Source organism: Passer domesticus, chromosome 9 (assembly GCF_036417665.1).
Source record: "Passer domesticus isolate bPasDom1 chromosome 9, bPasDom1.hap1, whole genome shotgun sequence".
Classification (NCBI taxonomy): Eukaryota; Metazoa; Chordata; class Aves; order Passeriformes; family Passeridae; genus Passer; species Passer domesticus.
The window spans coordinates 29467704-29486162 of record NC_087482.1 but is presented as its reverse complement, the minus strand read 5'-3'; the positions used below and the strand labels follow the sequence as shown (position 1 = coordinate 29486162).

Sequence of the window (18459 nt, the reverse complement as noted above, 5' to 3'; positions counted from 1 at the left end):
GAGCAGACAGCACAGTGTGTACTATCCTAAAAGTACTCGACACATGACATGATTTCACCTCTGTCAGAAGAAGTTTAAAACACCCGAGGGCAGTCAGGAGTGCCCATGGCTCTCCTACAGCCAGCCACTCTGGTAACCAGCGCTGCTGAAACAGCCTGAATGCCCAAGGCAGAGCACACAGCACTGCCACACTGGCACCATGTGAGATGCAGGGCTGGCACCGCTGCAGTGCCAGGGTGTTTGCTCGGCTGGAGCAGATGTTGCTTTCAACAGGTCTGAGAAAGGGCAGCGCGACACACATCTGCCCCTGTGCGATTCACAGAAGCCAAGGCGCCCTGCTCAGAGCCTGGCCCCGGGCTGAACTCCCTTCTCTCGGCAAAAGCCAGCAGCTTGCAGCAGCAGGGCAGGACACACAAGACAGGAGCAGCCAGAGCTGAAGTGGAGGCGGCTGGAGGCAGGCGAGGAGGCCGAGAAGGCAGGCCGGCCAACACAACTTTGTGTGGCAGCTGCCGGCCAAGCCCCGAGCCTCGCAGCAGGCAAGGGGAAACAGCACAGCCCGACACGGATCACAGAACTGCCCTGCCCTCAGCCCAGGCGAGGGACCCGCGGCACCCCAACCTGCCGGCACCCCCAGCCCACAGCCACCGGGCAGCACTGCCGTGCCCACACAGGAGCCTGCCCCAAAGCCGGACTCACCCAGCGGCGCCCCACAAGCCCGAGCCAGCCCCCGGGCCGGGCGGCGCTCCCTGCAGCCACAGACACCCCAGACCCGGAAGGACTCTCCATGCCCACGAGCACCCCAAAGCCCAGAACCCCCCACACCTGCCTACAGCCCGTGAGGCGCGGCAGCCACCCCTCGATCGGGCGCCTCTCGCACAGCCGGACGACGCTCCCCGAGCCGGCCGTGCCCCGAGCGCCCCCGCGGCCCCGGGGGGCCCCGCGCCGCCGGCACCGGGACCGGGCCCGCGGCCGCCGCACTCACCGCCGGCCCGGCCGCGCCGCCGCCGCCGCCGCTACGGCGACCCGCGAGGGCCATGGCGGGCGGGCGGGACGCGTTGCCGGGAGACGGCAGGGACTCTCTGCGCGCTCGGGCAGGGCCGGGCCGCGGTGCGCTGCTCCGGGCAAGGACCGGGGGCAGAGACCCCCCGCTGCTTGTGTGGACTTCCCTGGAGGAACCCGAGGAAGGTCGGGGACACCGAGACGCGAAACTCTCGGCCGTGGACGCGGAGGAGGCCAGGGCAGGTGCTGCTGACACCCGGGGAGACAGCGACCCTCTGGGCCAGACCCTGCACGCTGCCCTTGGACAGAGAGGAGGAGGAGGAAGCTGACACATGAGCGTGGGGCCTCTCAGTGCGCTTTATTGTGCCTGTGGAGCGGGATCAGGGCCAGGACTGGGGGACGGTCCACAACAGGTCCTGTGGTGGCATTCAGGCTGGCTGTGGGGATTCTGGGTCCGGCTCTGCAAATGGCAGCAGTCTTGGATCCACAAGGGCCCAGGGAGCATGGACTGGAGCTTCTAACACTTTCAAGATAGATTCACAAAATGATTTGGGTTGTAAGGAACCTGAAAAATAATCTAATTCCACCTCCCTGCTATGGGCAGGGACAGCTCCCACTAGACCAGGTGCTCCAAACCACTTCCAGTCTGGCCTTGAACACTTGCAGGGATGGAGCAGTCATGGCTTCTCCGGGTAACTTGTGCCAGGGCCTCACCACCCACAGAGCTCGCTGGCACCCAACTCCAGCAGCCCCAGCACCACCAGCCAGCTACCATCAGGGTCCTCTTGTGTCTCCCCAGATCCAGAAAATGTCAGAGGCTCCAGCACCCCTGGGCCTGTGTGGATCCAGGACTGCTCCAGCCTGCAGCGTTGGGCCCAGAATCCCCACAGGCAGCCCAGATGCTGCTGCAGACCTGCCATGCACCGTGCCCCAGTTCTGGCCCTGACCCCACTTACCAGCACAATAAAGTGCACTGGGAGGCTCTCTCAGGCCTGACAAAAGTATCTGGCCACAGGACCATTACACTGAGCCACTGGGGACAAAATGCTCTGTGTCTTGAAGTTTGATCTTGTGCAGCTTCTCCTTGCTATTAAACCCAGGCCTCTTACAGGAGACTCATTGAAATGTAAAGGTTTCTGCCCGAGAAACAATAACTTTGCAGTCTTTCACTCTCCTAAGGTATGGGGAAATCACAACACCACACAGTTCAGTCATTTTTTCCATCTTAACACCAGACAGTGGGGCACAGTGGTGATGTAGACTCACTGACCAATTCACTTCTGGAAAGCAACAGAATTTCTCCACTTCTGTCAATATTTACTTGTGTGCAAATATGACAACAATGTACTTGATACAGTTCTTGAACTCACATACAGCCTTCAAGTCAGGTACGGAAAACAATCCACAATTCACACAGGTATTTGGTTATAGCATTGGTGGAGCTCAAGAAATAGCCTTTTCCTATAAACCACTTCTTGAACTTGGCAGATCTTCCTCCTAGCCACGAGTCTGAACCTACCCAAGACTTTGGCATACACAACACCTGTTACCTAAGATATGGTCAAGAAACTGTCCTGGCTCTTCAACTGGATCTAAACAGACTGAAGAATTTACCTTTAATAAACACGGGATTCTGTGTGGAAGAGGCCTGCACCAGCCTCTGGATTGCTGACCATTTACCTCTGCCAGTGCTCCCAAGTCATCTAACACACCTGAGCTTCCTCTCCTGTGAGTGAGAGATTCTGCAATGTGCTGGGAAGCAGGCAGGGTAGGGGAGACTGAACCCTTTCCTTGAGACACCTTCTGGAAGGCCTGTGAGGATGTCTTGTGAAGGAAAAAAGGCAACCAGAGGGAAGCATAGAGCAGAGGCCATTTACCCTCAGAAACTTACTGAGAAGGGGGCTGCTTCATCAATCCTGGTGTTCTTTAGCAACAGTGCTGCAGCACAGGTTTTGATCCAGAGGCAGGAGCAGTCCCTAGGGGAAGGCAGACCAGGCTATGGGCTCAGGTGGAGTGCCCAGGCAGCCAGAACATTTCCTCAGCATCAGAGTCCACTAAGGAACCTGCCTGGACAACAACCAGACAATGGGTCAGGTACAACCAGAATAGGGAAAAAGAATGTGAAATCCAGCCTTGAAGAATTCAGGTCTGAAATGCAGTTCAGGACCAGGATAGAAACCTGAACTTCCCAGAAGTCCTAAAATATTAGGTGTGTGACACTGCTGGGAGTGACTGTTTCTTTCAGCTCCTGCCTTTAGTGTTCCCAGATCCTCTTTTACCAACCACCTTCCAAGCCAAACTCTGGTGCTTGGGATTTTGTCACCAGCCTTTCTGTATTTTGCTTGGCCTTCCAAGGCTAGGGCATGACATAACTCCATTAACTAGATGCTGACAGAAGTGATTCATTCAGGGAACAAGCACCTTGGCAAGCTTGGATGTGGCACTTGGTGCCATGGTCTTGTTATAAACGGGGACACGCTCCTGGAGCTCAAGTGATCCCACCTTTTATTATAAGGCCTAGAGCTTGGAGAGCCTGCAGGTCCAGCAGGAGCGTTCCTGAGAAGTGAGGATGCTGCAGAGCCAGCGCTGGATCTTCTTCCTTTCTTGGGCAGAGATGTTCCTGATGTTCCAGGTGGAGCGGCATACGATCCCACTGGCTTGGATGCTCCCTTTTTATACATTTTTTTGTTCCTTTGGATTGGTTTCTGTTGGGATCCTTCATTTGCATTATGGTTAAGGCGCTTGATTGTCCCTTACAGTTCTGTCCAGGGTGGCTGGCTTTGCTTGGGGGTGAGTGCACTTTACTTAGGTGTAATACGGTACGCTGAGTACCGTATTTCTTATAACTACCCTGTAACAATATGATAACCAAACTTTTTAACAGTACGTGCTTAACAATTATCAACTATTTTACAACAGTTTCTAACCTATTTTTGACAGTGTGATTGACATGGTGGTGATCAGTCACAGGTTGCACTCGATGCTCTTCAGAGTTCCTTTCCAAGCTAAATGACTCCGTGATACTGCGGTGAGGCGTCCCCTCAGGGAGAAAGAAGCCTTCAGTTGGCACTGCCGCAGCCGCGTTGGGGAACGGGGCACAGGGATCGGCTAGTGGGGAATGGGGAACTGAGATCGGGGCCCGGGGACCGCCTCAGGGCCCTCCCGAGCCGGGGCCGCCCCGCCCCGTCCCGCCCGGAGCCTCGGCCGCTTCCCGCGGGCCGCCCCCTGCCTGCGCACCCCGGGGCGCGGCCGCTCTCCCGCCGCTGTGTCGGGGCGTGCTCGGCCTCTGCCTCCTCCTCGTCCTCCTGCTGTCGGCGGCCGGTGAGCGCGGGAAGGTGCGGGAGCGGGGAGCGGCGGGGCCCCGGTGCTCGGGGGGGTTGGGGGGCTCCGCGTCGCTTTCGGAGGCGGTGATCACATCCCCCGGCGAGGCCCGGCCGAAGCCCCCCGCGTCAGGAGCCCCAGGCTGCGAGCTCAGCCCCCTCAGCTCTGCCGCCCGTGCCGGGGCGGGGACTGAGGAGCGCGTGGTTTTGGGGACACGTGGAACCGTGGTTTTGGGGGCTATAGAACCCTGGTTTTAGGGACACGTTGGAGCCGTGGTGTTGGGGCCTGTGGAGCCGTGGTTTTAGGGACATGTTGGAGCCGTGGTTTTGGGGGCTGTAGAACCCTGGTTTTAGGGACACGTTGGAGCCGTGGTTTTGGGGGCACGCGGTCGCGGCGGGAGGTGCCCACAGTTGTTTTGGCGCGGAATTTGGGAAAAGTCCTGCTGAGGGAAAAGTCCTGCTGAAGTTCGGTGAGTTTGTGTTGAGCCGTGGTGTCGGCCAGCAGGGACGTGATGATAGGGGCTGCTGGTAACTAAGGTAAGGTAATGATGTACTAAAGTGGCTGCGGGTTATTCTTGAAGCATCCAATCAAAAACCTTCACCTTTTCACCCCGACTCAGTAAATTCTGCACTTTTACTGGAAGACAATAGAAACACTGAGGTGTTCAGTGATGATATCACATGAACAGCATACTTACGTAAGCTTGTTTGATGATTGAGTTCATACATCAAATGCTATTATTGATAATTGGTGTTTTTTTTTACAAGCCCTATCTGTTGCTAATTTGTTATTGTGCTTAGAGGATGTACCATGTGGTCTTCCCCAACTTCGTCGTTAGAAAAAGTGGATGTGATCACAGAACTTAGCTGGTGAGGTCTCAGAGAAGGAGAAGCACTCTTTATATTTTATATTAGTGGTATCACTTGGTCAGGGAGATCCAGTTCTGCACAAACCTGTGCAGAAAAGTTGCTTGTGATATGCACAAAGACATTTGACTTGGTCAGAGTAATCCAGGATCACAGTTTGTTCTGTTGGGGGGCTGAGCTGAAATGAGTGTGGCTGACATGGTCAGAGTTTTATCTGTAAGTACTTCAAGGTACTCCAGAAAAAGGAGTCTTTAAGGTGACTCACCACAAAGGTGCTATAGCTGTAACAGTATGCAAGTTGCTCTTGAATAAATAGGGGGAGAAGTTAGTACTTATTGCAGTGACTGGGGACTGGGTGGGAAGAGTTTGGCAGCTCTGCTCTTGAGATGGGACTTGGTCAGTCTTTAAAGGTTTTGTGTGGTACTGATGGTGTGAAATCATCATGCTGATGCCCTGGAGGATAGGAGGAGCCCCTCAGTAACTGGATTGTGTTGGGTTGGGTGTAGCGGTTCTCAGGTGATTCAAATAATTAAACCATCTGGCTGGGGGGAAAAAAGTGCCATCAGTTGATGGGCTGGAGAATTCAGTCACTTGAGAAAGGGTCTCATGGATGCCACAGCTGATGGAGGAAGAGAGGAACAAAGCAGAGGCACCAAATTCTTCTTTCGTGTGCTGCTGGGGCCCTTGTTGGCTCAGCTCAGCCACCTGAGAACTGGCCTGGGCTTTTGGTTTTCCTTGTTATTTTATTGTGCTGCAGTAGTACAATTGTGAGATGAAGGGAGGAATTTTGTTGGTTGCCTTCCTGTGTAATTTCACAAAGTATTTCGGTATTGGTTTAGCTACCTGTCATTTCCTTGTTAGGGATAGAGGAGGAAGGGAGGAGTCGGGTGGTGTTAGGTGTCTGCAGAAGAAAAATTTGATTGACCACGTGTAAGCACATGTAGAGCTGTAAAAAGTACTGTGCTATGGGTACAGAAGTTCCTCTTTGTTTCTATTTAATGAACCTCCATATTTAAGCCCTTAAAAGATTTTTGTTTTTCTTTTTATTGTTGTCTCTGATGCCTAAATATTTTTAGCTTTTATATATTTTTCATGTATTTGTAACGTTGTAGGCTGTTAATACAAAGTTCTCACTTCTAGTACTTTTCCTGTCCTCCTTCATAGTTTACCAAACCCTTACTACTACATTCTTGAAATTCTGTTTAGTCTTGCCTTTAGTCTAGCAAGGACACTTCGTTTTGCAGCTTGTATTGTAGACACAGTAAAGTGTAGGCTAAAAAAGATTGGGGAGGGCTCCAATGGGGCAGAACCCAGGGGGAAATGACTTAACCAACTGCTCTTCTTACTGGACAATACTTGATAGGTATTCTAATCAACCTTAGAAAAAAATGTAAAAATACTGTATTGTGTGTGCATATCGCTGTATTGTGCACCATTAAGGCTGTCAATTAAAGACTTGCATTCATATTATCATTTTAACACTGTTTGGAAAAGTTTTGTGATTTATTCCAGGCAACAGTATTCAGGTATTTCGTGATGCCAGAGAGTGAAGACTGAATTTTCAGATGTTAAAGTCAGTTTAAATACTGTCTTTGCCACTTTTTTTTTTTTTTTTCTTTCTCTGAACAACTACACCTGAAGGAATTTGAGCTTTTTTGGATGGAGTGTGGTTTAGGAGCAAGATACCAGGGTATGTCTTATTCATGTGATAGGAAGGAGAATGATGAATAGAAACGAGCTGACTGCAGGATTTGTCACTGAAAAATGAAGTGATACCCTTCTTGGGAAATGATTTTGCTTAACCTTTGAGAAGGTTTTTTTTTGGTGGCAGTTAAAAGCTTTTAATATGCTATTCTTATGGTGCAGTTACTCAGGCTTGGGAGGGCAAGGACAGAGAAAACAGCCAGTATCATAAGGAATGTGTCAGCCCAATGCAGTTCTGGAAAGTGTGGGATGTTCCCTAAGGGAGCCATCCTGGTCCCTGAACATCCCCATTGATTACCACTAGGGCTGCACCAGGTGATGCTTGCAGTGGGAATGCTGCTGGACTGATTTTAGTTCTAAGAATCTGTTCTATGACATCTCTGTTTTCTGCAGTGGATTATCAGGATTAGGATTTTCTGTGAAGTAAGCAAAGCAACAGGTACAAACAACCAAGTCGCAGGGAAATCCAGACCTACAGTGAATGCAGTGGTGTTGCATCTTTTCCATCAAGGCAAATCTCTAGGAAAATTCAACATTTTATTCTAACTGATTTTAGGGCCTTTTGGTATTTTTAAACTTTTTGGCAACTCATGTTGCTCTTTTGAGTCTTTACAGTAATTTGGTAGCTACTATCAGATATAGTGAAGAAAGTAATACCAGCATCTCATATTTTCATGCAGTTTAGTGCTTATGTCTGTGTGAACATTTGGCTAGAGGTGCTTAATGAAGATGAGCTACTCTCTGTGTAAGAAGGAAATACTTGGTTTGTAAGACCTTTTGTTGGTTGCCTTCCTGTGTAATTTCACAAAGTATTTCGGTATACCAAAAGTACCAAGTACTTTCAGCATTTTTAAATGTTAACTTAGGTGATCTTATCAGGATGAGAAAAAGACTTTGTATGATTATTTCTTTACTGACTAACTATTGGTCTGTAACTCTTCTCAGTTCTGGGTGAGGATTGTCAGGCATATACTGGTTATTTTGATGAGGTGCAGCTTGCACAATCCTGTCCTGATTTCTGCTGTGGATCTTGTCTGGATTGATACTGTTGCTTTAATGTATTCCTAAAATTTGATGAACAAAAATTCCAGTGCAATCAGCTTAATAAGGCAAACTGAGTGTGTACAACACATTACAATTCTGTCATCAAATGACAAAACCACACTGTTTAATGGTTAAATCTTCCTAAAAGACCTTTCTCTTCTAGATCTCTATCAGGGGTCAGCATTAATGCTTGTTACTTGTAGAAAGGGAACAATGAGTTGGATAAATTAATGCATGAACTGATTTGTGTTGTCTTAATAATTTTCCAATACTTACACTCTGTTTAATTTTTCTGAAGGTCTCCTGATGCTGAAGACCCTCTGGAAACTGTAAAGAAGATCGCCGAGAAAATGAGGAAACTTGCATCCACCAACTGGTTGGGATATGGTTTTTTTTACCTTTGTGGGTGGGCTTCAAGGCCTGATACAATATGCATTGATGCTTGTTAAAATGGTTGTCACTGTCAGTATTGCTATGTCATGTGGAAAGTCCTTGTTATTGAAAGCTTAACTTCACATTTTAGGATGCTCAAGGACACCAGATAGGTACCACTGGTACCTGCTCCAGATGGAGAATGTTACCAAGGGGAAGGCATCCCAAAGGAGCAGAGAGGACACGCTCTAAAACCACCTATTGTGGAGTTATTACTGTAGTCACAGAGTGGAAAATGTGGAAAAAAAATTGCCAGGCTTGCTGTGGAGAATAAATGAGGCTGGTTGAGTGCAAACTTGAGCCACTTGCTTGTCTTGCACCTGGCTCAGGCAGGGCTTAACCACTGGAGGATGTCTGGGGTGAAGCACTGGCCTGAGCTCGATGTTGTCTCTGTGAAGCACAGAAGAGCAGCCACCTCCCTGCAGGGAAAGTGAGCATCACTCCCCTTTACCCAGGCATAAGAGGACTTGTTCAAAGTGCAGATCTGCTCCTTGGAGGCCACGATGATGTGCAGTGGTAGTGTGGAGCAAAGACTGTCAGAGATCCTTAGCCAGGTGGAGGAGGGAGTGACATTGAAGTGTCACACTTCTGTTCTGCCTTTGGTTCAGTTTGACTGAAGGTAACAGAAACCCTAATAAAATTGGTGTTTGTTTTTTTCTGTGTGGAGGATGAGAATATGGCCCCACTTGGTGGACAAATTGCTGTACTTGCTCGTCTCCTCCCCAAAGCAGGGATGCCTGTCAGAGCATACCTGGGTGAAACTAAACTTGGTTAATGGTGAAGGTGAGCTTAGTAAAAAGCTGTATTTGTTGATTTTTGTTGTTAATCACTGACTAACTTTATTTACTTAGGGCTAATGCAGTAAGTGCATTTATCCACAGCTGCTCTGTATCTATGGTCTATTTGTTTTTGGATTTTGCGAAACTGCCTTGGAACAGTGCTGTCAGGCTATTGTCAAGTCCATATTTCTAGCACCACAGGCAACCAAAAGAATCTCTCCTTTTAGTGTACATTACCTTGCTTAAGCACTTGAAACTTGGTTAGGTAACTTTAATAAGTAATAAATTCCATTTTTTTTGAGTTTAATTCTCTTGTTACAGGATCTCTGACTCGGACATTTTTCAGGATCCTGATTTAGACTTTTCTGGCCCCAGGTAAGCCATGCAAGCTTTTAAAATGGGATTTGTATAGAGGTTCTTCATTGTGTAATCAGGACATGGCAGTGCTGGGTTAACAGTTGAACTCTGTGATCTTAAAGATCTTTTCCAGCCTAACAATTCCATGATTCTGTGCTGCTAGAATACAAAAATAGAAATACTAATTTGTGTGTTAAGAGTTTGGAACACTCAAGATCTGTGTGTGTTGGAAGAAGGAGAGACATGAGGAAGAAGCTGTGTGTTGCTATGTAGACCTGAACGGTCTCTCTGTATAATAATCTGCATCCTCCCTGCTGAACAGGAGTTTGAAGCATTAGCACAGAGTCACAGAACAGTTGGGGTTGGAAGGGACCTCTGGGGATCCAGCCCAACCCTCCTGCCAAGGCAGGGTCACCTGGAGCAGCTGACACAGGTGTGACTTGAATGTCTCCAGAGGGGAGACCCCACTCACTCTGTGGGGAGCCTCTTCCAGTGCTCTGCCATTCTTAACATAAAGAAGTTCTTCCTCACGATGAGGTGGAACATCCTCTGTTTCAGTTTATGGCCATTTCTCTGTGCTTTGTGCTCTTAGAAAATCCATAGTGGCTCTGGAAGAAAATCTGCTTTTGTTTGAAGTAGGTCCTTGGTGTTCTAGCATCTTTTGCAGTTAGTTTCTATCAATTTTCTCCATCTCTTTCAGTCTTGGAAAGAATTCCTTTAAGCCTATATTGGTGATGACAGGAGTCCTGCTGTAAAAAAGTGTCAGTTTTTCACAGTGCAGAAGATGATGAACAGAGGACAGGGATTAATCACAGAATGTTACAGGGTTGGAATGCACATTAAGGATGATCTATTCCCAGCCTTTCTCTGCCCTGGCCAGGGACACAGGTCCCACTTACTGAAGGCTCATCCAGCCTGGCCTTGAACACAGCCAGGACTGGGACAGCTTCCATTGGAAACCTGTTCTAGTGCATCACCACCCTCATAGTAAAACCTTTCTTCCTAAAAGCCAACCTAAATTTACTCTCAGTTTATACCCATTTACTCCCTGTCCTGTTGGTTGGACTAAGTGATCTTAAAGGTCCCTTCCAACCTAGAAATTCTGTGATTCTGTCACTCCCGTTCCTGACAAAGAGCCCCTCTCCGGTTCCCTGTAGCTCCTTTGGACACTGGGAAGTGCTGGGGAGTGTTCACACAGGCTTCTCTTCTCCAGGCTGAGCAGCCCCAGCTCTCCCAGCCTGTCTCCTTAGGGGAGCTGCTGCAGCCCTCTTATCAACATCGTGCACATCTTACCAACAGCCCTGGGCTCTCTCCAGCCCTTCCCTGTCCTTCCTGTGCTGTGTGTGGCTGAGGGATGTCTGTGCCGGGTTCGGGCGCTCGGCAGCGCCGGGGCTCCCCTTTAAGGGGCGGTGCGGGCGCCGTGACGTGCGCGGGGCCGGGCGGCGGGCGAGCGGCGGCGGCGGCGAGCATGGGGTAAGCGGGGCTGCGGGAGGGGACCCGACAGCCCCGGGGGGACCCCGACAGCTGCGGGGGGAACCCGCCCGGCCTTCCCGGGCCCTCCGGCGGAGCGGGTTCAGTGCCGGCTGCGAGCGGGGCCGTGCGAGCCGCGTCGCCCCGGGAGCGGCGGGCGGGGGTCGCGGCCGCGCTGAGCTCTGTAAGTCCCGGCGCATCCTCACCTGCCGGCTGGAAGGAGCCGCGCTAAAGGCCAGAGGCACTGCCGTGGTGGTGTGGAAAGGGTGCTTGGATGTCTTGGAGCCGTGGTCTCTTTGGCGGTGTCTCTTCCAGGAGGAGGATTTAATGTAACCAATGTTTTGGAGGAGGGATGCCCCTTCTCAGTCTTCAGATGTGTGGTTCCAGTACAGCAGGCACGAGCCTTATCTTGAAGTCAGGGCTTGCTCTTTGTAAGTGACAGAAAAAAGCGTTTAGGAAGGAGCAGTTAAATTGTTTTAATTATCTTTGTTTTCAGCTATGGAATGTTTAAAAAGAGAACTGTGGATGTCTCAGCTTGAGAAGATCTTTTCTTTTCTTCTCTTTTCCCTTTCAATTACATTGCAGCTTTGAAAAATTAGTGTTGTGCAAAGGCCTAGACTTGGCATCAAACTTACCTTCTTGTTAGGCATTTTATTAGAAAGGTGTTAATTACTCACAGGAATACTGTCCTTGAAAAGCCACCTGGATGGGACTCTGGAGAAAAACCACATCTCAGATCTTTCCAGAATGACTTACGACTGAGCTGTCCCATTTAGGGTGTTTCAATACTGGGAATTGCAGTGAGTGGCACTGTCTGTGACTGCAGCCAGTGGGACACCAAGTAGGTTTTTGTTTAGTTACAGACAGTGCCTGGAGTTTTGTGTTGTGTGTGTTGAGGTTTCTATGCTTTTTTAACCAAGTAGTAAGCTGAATTCCTTCTGGAAGAATTGTCCTGCTTCCTTGCCTGCAAGGTATACTCCACCCTCTCTCTCTGTGCCAGTTTCTTTTAAAAGGCAGGTTTTGCCTTGTTTCTTGATGACTGTGTTAGGTTAATTCTTCACTGTGTAGAGAGAAGGGCTGATGTCAGAATATTTCTTTGTATCTCCAATAAGATGATCATTCTCTTTGAACATTTTGTAACATGACAGGAAGCAAAAAGGGCAACTTCCTTTAGTGCCCTGTTCTTTCTTAGGAGTTGCACATACTACCTTTGACACTGCCTTTGAGAAGAAGGTGATGATTTCCTGGCATTATGGGTCAGAAAGTGTTTACTTCTCCATTTTTGCATCAGGCTGATTTCTAGATAGAGTTACCACCCTGGCACACTGCTCACAAATTCTGTCTTTTTAAGAGAACTTCCCCATTCTGAGGGCAAGTTACAGACTACCTGTGGACTTGCCACTGGACTCTGTGGTCTGGGTGTTTCTTCTCCCTGCTTGGAAATCCTGCCACAATTACACCATAATTCTAAGGCCAGGGTTAGGGAAGGGCTACTGGTGGAATGTTTGTTCTTTGTTGTCTCGCCTGGCTGAGCAATTTCTAGTTTGCTTATACTTTTGCTCTTTTGCTGCGTTTATTCCAAGGTTTTCTGCAGAAGTGCAAGCAAAGCACCAGTTTTCAGCAGGTTTCTTTTTAGTATCATCCTTTGATACTAATGTGTTTCAGTATCAGGGGCTGTTGATGCAGGTGTGCATTTTGGGCAACCTGTTAAGTGTATTTCACATTGCAAGTGGTCCATACTCTGTAATCTTTGGACATTTTAAAGACAATAAATTGCACTCAATTGGAGTGTGTTAATAATGCACTTCTAAGTTTCATACTGCTGAACTTGATAAATTTGTCACCATTTTTCCTTGACCATAAGTGATTTCTCCAATTTCTGCTGCCAGTGAATGTGTTGTGGCACAGTTTACTACTGGAAGGTGTTTCAGGATTTCTCCCCCCCCAATTTGATTGAATTACTGAGTTTTCCCCTGCTTTACTCTGGTTTCAAAGATGGATTGTGAGTAGTGAGGTTAATTTAGTTGGTTTCCCCTTTTCATTTGCTGTATGTAGTATTCTTATTTTAAGAAACTGTGCAAAAAGCAGAGCACTGATTCACCAGGACAGAACTTGTTATTATTTTCATTGGTAATGTGATTACTTAGCCTTGGTATGCCAATTTTCCAATAGTGACCCTTACTGGAAAAGGAAATTAGATGACTCATATCCACAATTCAACTAATTGTGAAGTATTTGAGTGTTTAAGGAGGTGGAGCAATTCAGAACATCTGTATCAAGAGTTACAGGACAAAATAATGTAGTTGGGCAGCTGATACTGGGCTTTCTAATTGGAAACAAAGCTTCACATTGTCTGTGTACACAGTTAATTTGGCTGTTTCTGAATTAATTTTTGCCTGTAGGTTACAGCAGATTGTGTAGCAGGTACAGTAATGCCTGAGGCAAGGCTGCTCCTCCTTATGAGAAGGGGCAGACAGAATGTCCATCTTCCTGGGAAGCTTTGGCCAGCAGAAGACAGACCAGCCTTTTTGGATGGGGATGTGCTCATTTGGGGTTTGAGCCATGTATTGTCTTGTGGCTTCCTTGTCCTTTTGTGATACAGAGAAAATCCATGCCTGGTTGAAATGTGGCATCTACAATAGGCTGCTACAGGCTAACCTGGCAAAACCAGCATATTTTTAACAGTGAAAGATATGATTATCCTGATTTTCTTTGTCTGGTTTAGATATTTTCAAGCCCATGTTTTCTCCACAGACAAGATCAAAAATTATATTGAACTATGCCCTGTTTCTTCTCCCCTGCTATTACTGCTGGGGACTTCAGTTTACACTTTCTGGTATATTTGGATACTCCAGGATCTGTAATAGGTTGCCAGTGATAAGAAAGTAAATAATGAAGGTAATTACAGAATCACAGAATTGCTAGGGTTGGAAGGAACCTCTGGAGATCATCTAGTCCAACCCCCCTCCAAGGCAGTGTCACCTGGAGCATGTTACACAGGAATGTGTCCAGGTGGGTGTGGAATGTTTCTGGAGGGAAGACTCCATGAAAATTGGAAAAAAAAAAGCTGGTAGAAATGTAAGCAGTCTCTGTTTAATGAGCAGAGGATTTCTTTTCCAGTGCTGGTCCTTGATATTTTCTGTAATAAATGAGTTAAACTGCATATAGCCTGTTCTGTGAGGCTCATGTTCGAGCACAAGCTAATCTCACCAAGGAATGTAAGCTCCTTGCCTGGAAACAACTGAGACTTGGATTTGAAGCTACTTCAAGAAATGTTTTATGCTTTTTACTACCCTGAAGAGTAAACATCAGCTTGCACAATTAGCAGTGGTAACTTACATTTCATTTGGTTTTGTGCTCGCTGTGTTCTTGGTGAAGAAGCTGCTTGAAGGTGGCAGAGAGTTCACTTGTGTCTCTGCTGCTGTAGGCACTGAGGTTTCGTTTCCTCAGAAACCAGGCAGGAAGGAGAGGTTGAAAAATGCTGCCTGGGTGCAAGAGGCAGATGTGCATGGCTGGGTTAGTGTGCCCTGCTGACCACAGAGGGCTGTGTGACAGCAACAACCAACCTGAGCACACAACGACACAGCAAGATTGATCACTTGGGTTTTGTTCAGCAGTTCATTTTCCTGTGGCTGTGTGCTTTATTGAACATAGCTACCTGCCAGGGTAGAGTGTTCCCTCTGGCTGTGGGTTTTCCTGTGCCTCTGTGCAACTCTGAAAACAGTAAATTTTTAACATACCAGCTGACTCTGGAGAGAGCTTGTGGAAGAGGTTGCAGGTAGGGTAGCCCTCAGAGAAGGATCCTATAGCCCAAGAAACAGAGAATCCTTTAAAAACATGTTTAAAAGGCCATTATGGTTATTTATTAGGATCTGTAAAAATTGGAACATTTTGAGCATCAACTCTGCTTTTTCATCTACTGCCATAAAAAAGCCATGGCCTGAGGTGTAGCTGGATATATTTGCCACAGATTGTGTTTGTAGATGTATTATGGGAGGAGGAGAAAACCCTCAAATTGCCCAGCCTTTTAAAACTGCAGCTGTGGTGTCTTCTGTGAAATTAACAAATTGGTTTAATTTCAGGAAATGTTCAGTTGTGTGGAGATTGACCTTTTGTCAAAATCTTTGTATTCAAAACACTTCATACCATTCATTTTTGATGTGATACATGTCTGTTTTATTAGCATGATCTCTGGCTCTCTATTCCACTGAGGGGTAAACTTAAAAACCTCCTTCTTTCTTATTTTTTTTTTTAGGGTGTGAAAGGCACTAGTCATCAAAGTCACTTTTGTGACTCTTTTGGTGAAGATCTTGTTAATAATCAGTGCTATTTAAAAGAAGTGGTGGTTGGCCAGATGTGACCTCTGCTGCAGTGGTGTGTTCTTGTTTGTACAGTGTTGGATTTTCCTTGATGATCCTTGTGCTGGGTGACTAATATTCCAGAAGAGAAGGAGAGAAGGGGAATGTGGGGGAGGATGTCTGTTCATAGTAGTATGAATAATTAATTAATGTAATTCAAACTTTGCTTCTGCCCAAACACAGTATTTGGAAATTTTATATATGTGATGATACATGAGTCATGTGGGTGAAGAAAAAGGTGTGTTTCCTATAAAAGCTGGGTTATGAGGCAGGCAAAGCAGGTGGGTGTAACCTAGTCCAAACTTCCTTTTACTGCAGTTCCAGTGTGTTTTGCAAGTCATACGCCAGGTTTCAATTTGCCAGGAAAAAAAAAAACAACTTTAACCCTTTGGCCAAGTTAGTTTCTAATCTGTTGTTTAAATGTGCTTCTAGAATTAGTATAGTATTGGCAGTAGCAAATTGATAATATTGCAGGTTTTGTGGGGAAATTTTTTGTGTAGCACTTAGTTGTTTTTTGTTTTGTTTGGGTTTTTTTTTTCAGTTAAACTTGTTCTGTTAATTCAGTTAACCATGTAGGAAAAATCCTTGCCATTGCCAGATTTGAATTTGGGTGTGGGGGTAACATCCTGTGTCCTTGAAGTGGGTGGGAGGAAGGGAACTGACTCATGTTGTTTGCCTTAAATATCTGTAATTCTACATTCTCTTTTTGCCACTAAAGGGATGTTTAAAATTTATTTACCACCTGCAGAAGCAAATGCCTTTAATTATGTTTAAGGACAGTTTGTATGCTGAGGGTCCAGTGCACTGAAAATTATCTGGGGGCCAGTATGAAGCTTCAGTGTTAATTCTTGCACTGCTGATGAAAGACTTCAGTCCCTCTGAATGCAGCCTTGACTTTTCCCCTTGTCATGTGCATATTTTAATGTATTAGTTGCTTACAGCAGTTAACTATGTTTTCTATGAAGTGTACAATAATAGATTTCCTGGCAAACTTCATTGGAAAATTGTATTTTTAGTATGTATTACAAAGGGGTTTGTATATATATATATAGACATATTTAGTACAAGTGCACTCTTTAAGGACCAAGAAGAGATGCTTATATACATATTCCATAATAACCTGTTGGATCAGGGTGTCAGATGTCTGAATAAGACCACAAACTCCAGGAAGTTCCCTCCCTGCCACTTTCTCATAAAGGCTGCTTAAGAAGACGTTGTGCTAAACATGTTATTTTAAAAAATGGAGAATTAAAAAAAGTAATGTAAATATAATATTAAAAAATAGTAGTTAGCTTTATTTCCAGTGGGTCTTTGTGTACAAAATTGAAGTTTATTATTTTGGGCTTAAAGTAATCCACATCAGATTCCTATTTGCACAGACAGGTAAAGGCTCCATTCAGCACATATTTAGCCAACTTCTTCCCCTAAGACTCTTGCCTTCTCTTTTTCTATAGCACTCTGGCAGTTGCAGAGTTTCTTCCTTCCTGTGGCATTATTGTTTTTTTAGCTTGTTTCTCACGCCAGAGCCAGAGCTGGGTCCCTGGGCTGTGCTCAGCTGTGGGCTCTGGGGGATGCAGCTCAGCCCTGTTTATACTGCAGGTAAACAAAGGGGTTGCTTTGCTGGGTTGCAAACTCTCCTTTTGGGAGTACCCAGGAAGAATGATGGAAGGTAGTGCTGAGTTTTAGGGGTTTTCATTCAGTCTGTGTCCCTGCTGGAGTAGTTTGCAGTTAATGATGGCTTGAGCTGGTGTTGCTCTGAGGGGTTAGTCAACATAAAGGGAAACCCTTTTCACTACATGGGGGCAGAACCCCAGGAAAGACACTCTGAAGTGCTAATTGAGTCAACATTTGTCTGAAACACCAGACACCACAATTCCAATCCACACTTCACTGCATTGCAGAGCTCCTAAAATGACTTTGCAGTTTCTCAAACCTGTCAGTCTGATGAAACAGCCAAGATTTTGTAAAATTGAAACCATGCTGCTCAGTCTGAGTCTTAGGCTGCCTGTTGCCTACCACAAGAATCACTTGGAAACTTCCTGATCATGTCGGGATCCTCTTCTGGGGAGGTGGCCAAGGCTGCACCAGCAATTACTGTGGTGGCACCTGGACCAGGGTGTATATTCTTTCTCATTGTCTGTCTGTGCTGAAGCTCCTGGCTGTGCTAAATTAGGCTGCTCCCTCTTGCAAGTGGTAAAATCAGGCTAATGTTTTCCTGTGAGTTTGCTTTCTGAGTAATAGTAAATTATTTTCATTTAATCTTTAGGAAAGTTTTTTGAATTTTTATGCTAAGACATTAAACTGAGGAAGTGTGTTGCTGGTAAAGTTGTAGAACCTAATCCCTGTGAAAGGCTCTTGGGAATGCATATTGCTCTTAAAAAAAAAAAAAAGGCATTATTTTCCTGCTAAACTTCACAGGCAGTATGTGGCACTGTATAGCTGTGACTAAAATTTAGTTAAGCATCTCCCTCTGGGGACTTGTTTGGACATGCCTTACACCTGAGTCAGGGCAGACGTGGATATTTACCATTCCATCACATTTCTGGGAACTGGATCCTTTTCTGGAGCAGTAAGGAATGACATGCATATACTCAATTTTTTTATTTTACTTTTAGGAATGGCCTAAATTATCTTTTGAAGTCTTTCCAGACCACCCCGTGTTACAGTCAAAACTCACTATTTGTAAATGTTTGTTTTTAAAAGCAGCAGTGCTTTTGAAGAGAGCCTTGCCAATGTGTTTCTCAAAGTATGGAAGAAATCTTGGAATAGGTTAAAACTTGCACAATAAAAAGGCTGCTTAAACTATTTTTTTCATAATTAGGTGGTCTCATTGTTAATTTGGATATTTTTTTTCTGTTTTAAGACAAAATTTTTAGTGTGCCCATCTCACATGAAGATACGTAAAAACTTCTTTTGTATCAGCTTACAAAATGTCACTGACTTAAGTGATTCAAACTATTAAGAGTTAAAAATACATTGCTGGAATCAAAGCTTTGATATTTGAAAATGCTTTAAATAAACTCTACTTTTTTTTTTTCATTTGACTGTTCAAGATCACGATCTCCAACATGAACAGCTGCCTTGAGAATTAACTTCTACAAAGTGTTACTTAGATCCTGGTCTTGGTTC

The 18459-nt window shown here is 46.2% G+C and overlaps 2 protein-coding genes across 15 annotated transcripts in view; one reads left to right on the top strand and one right to left on the bottom strand.

The window, feature by feature from the left end:
• The window catches only part of RNF123 (ring finger protein 123), a 47943-nt gene extending 46825 nt beyond the window's left edge, over positions 1–1118 (bottom strand). The window contains exon 1 of one of the 4 annotated variants that reach the window (XM_064432258.1): positions 983–1118. The gene's annotated coding sequence lies outside the window, so the exon portion shown is untranslated. The other 3 variants (XM_064432259.1, XM_064432261.1, XM_064432260.1) reach the window with 3 other exon arrangements.
• The window catches only part of SHISA5 (shisa family member 5), a 27621-nt gene continuing 10255 nt past the window's right edge, over positions 1094–18459 (top strand). Inside the window, exons 1-3 of one of the 11 annotated variants that reach the window (XM_064432287.1) lie at positions 1094–1185; positions 8233–8310; positions 9467–9520. In XM_064432287.1, coding sequence (XP_064288357.1) covers positions 8285–8310; positions 9467–9520 — 80 coding nt within the window. In that variant the 5' untranslated portion in view covers positions 1094–1185; positions 8233–8284. Of the gene's footprint in view, positions 1243–2936; positions 3094–4039; positions 4335–4815; positions 4857–4985; positions 5018–5752; positions 6117–6188; positions 6550–7570; positions 7644–8232; positions 8311–9466; positions 9521–10841; positions 10976–18459 lie in introns of those variants that run through there. The other 10 variants (XM_064432286.1, XM_064432290.1, XM_064432288.1 and 7 more) reach the window with 10 other exon arrangements.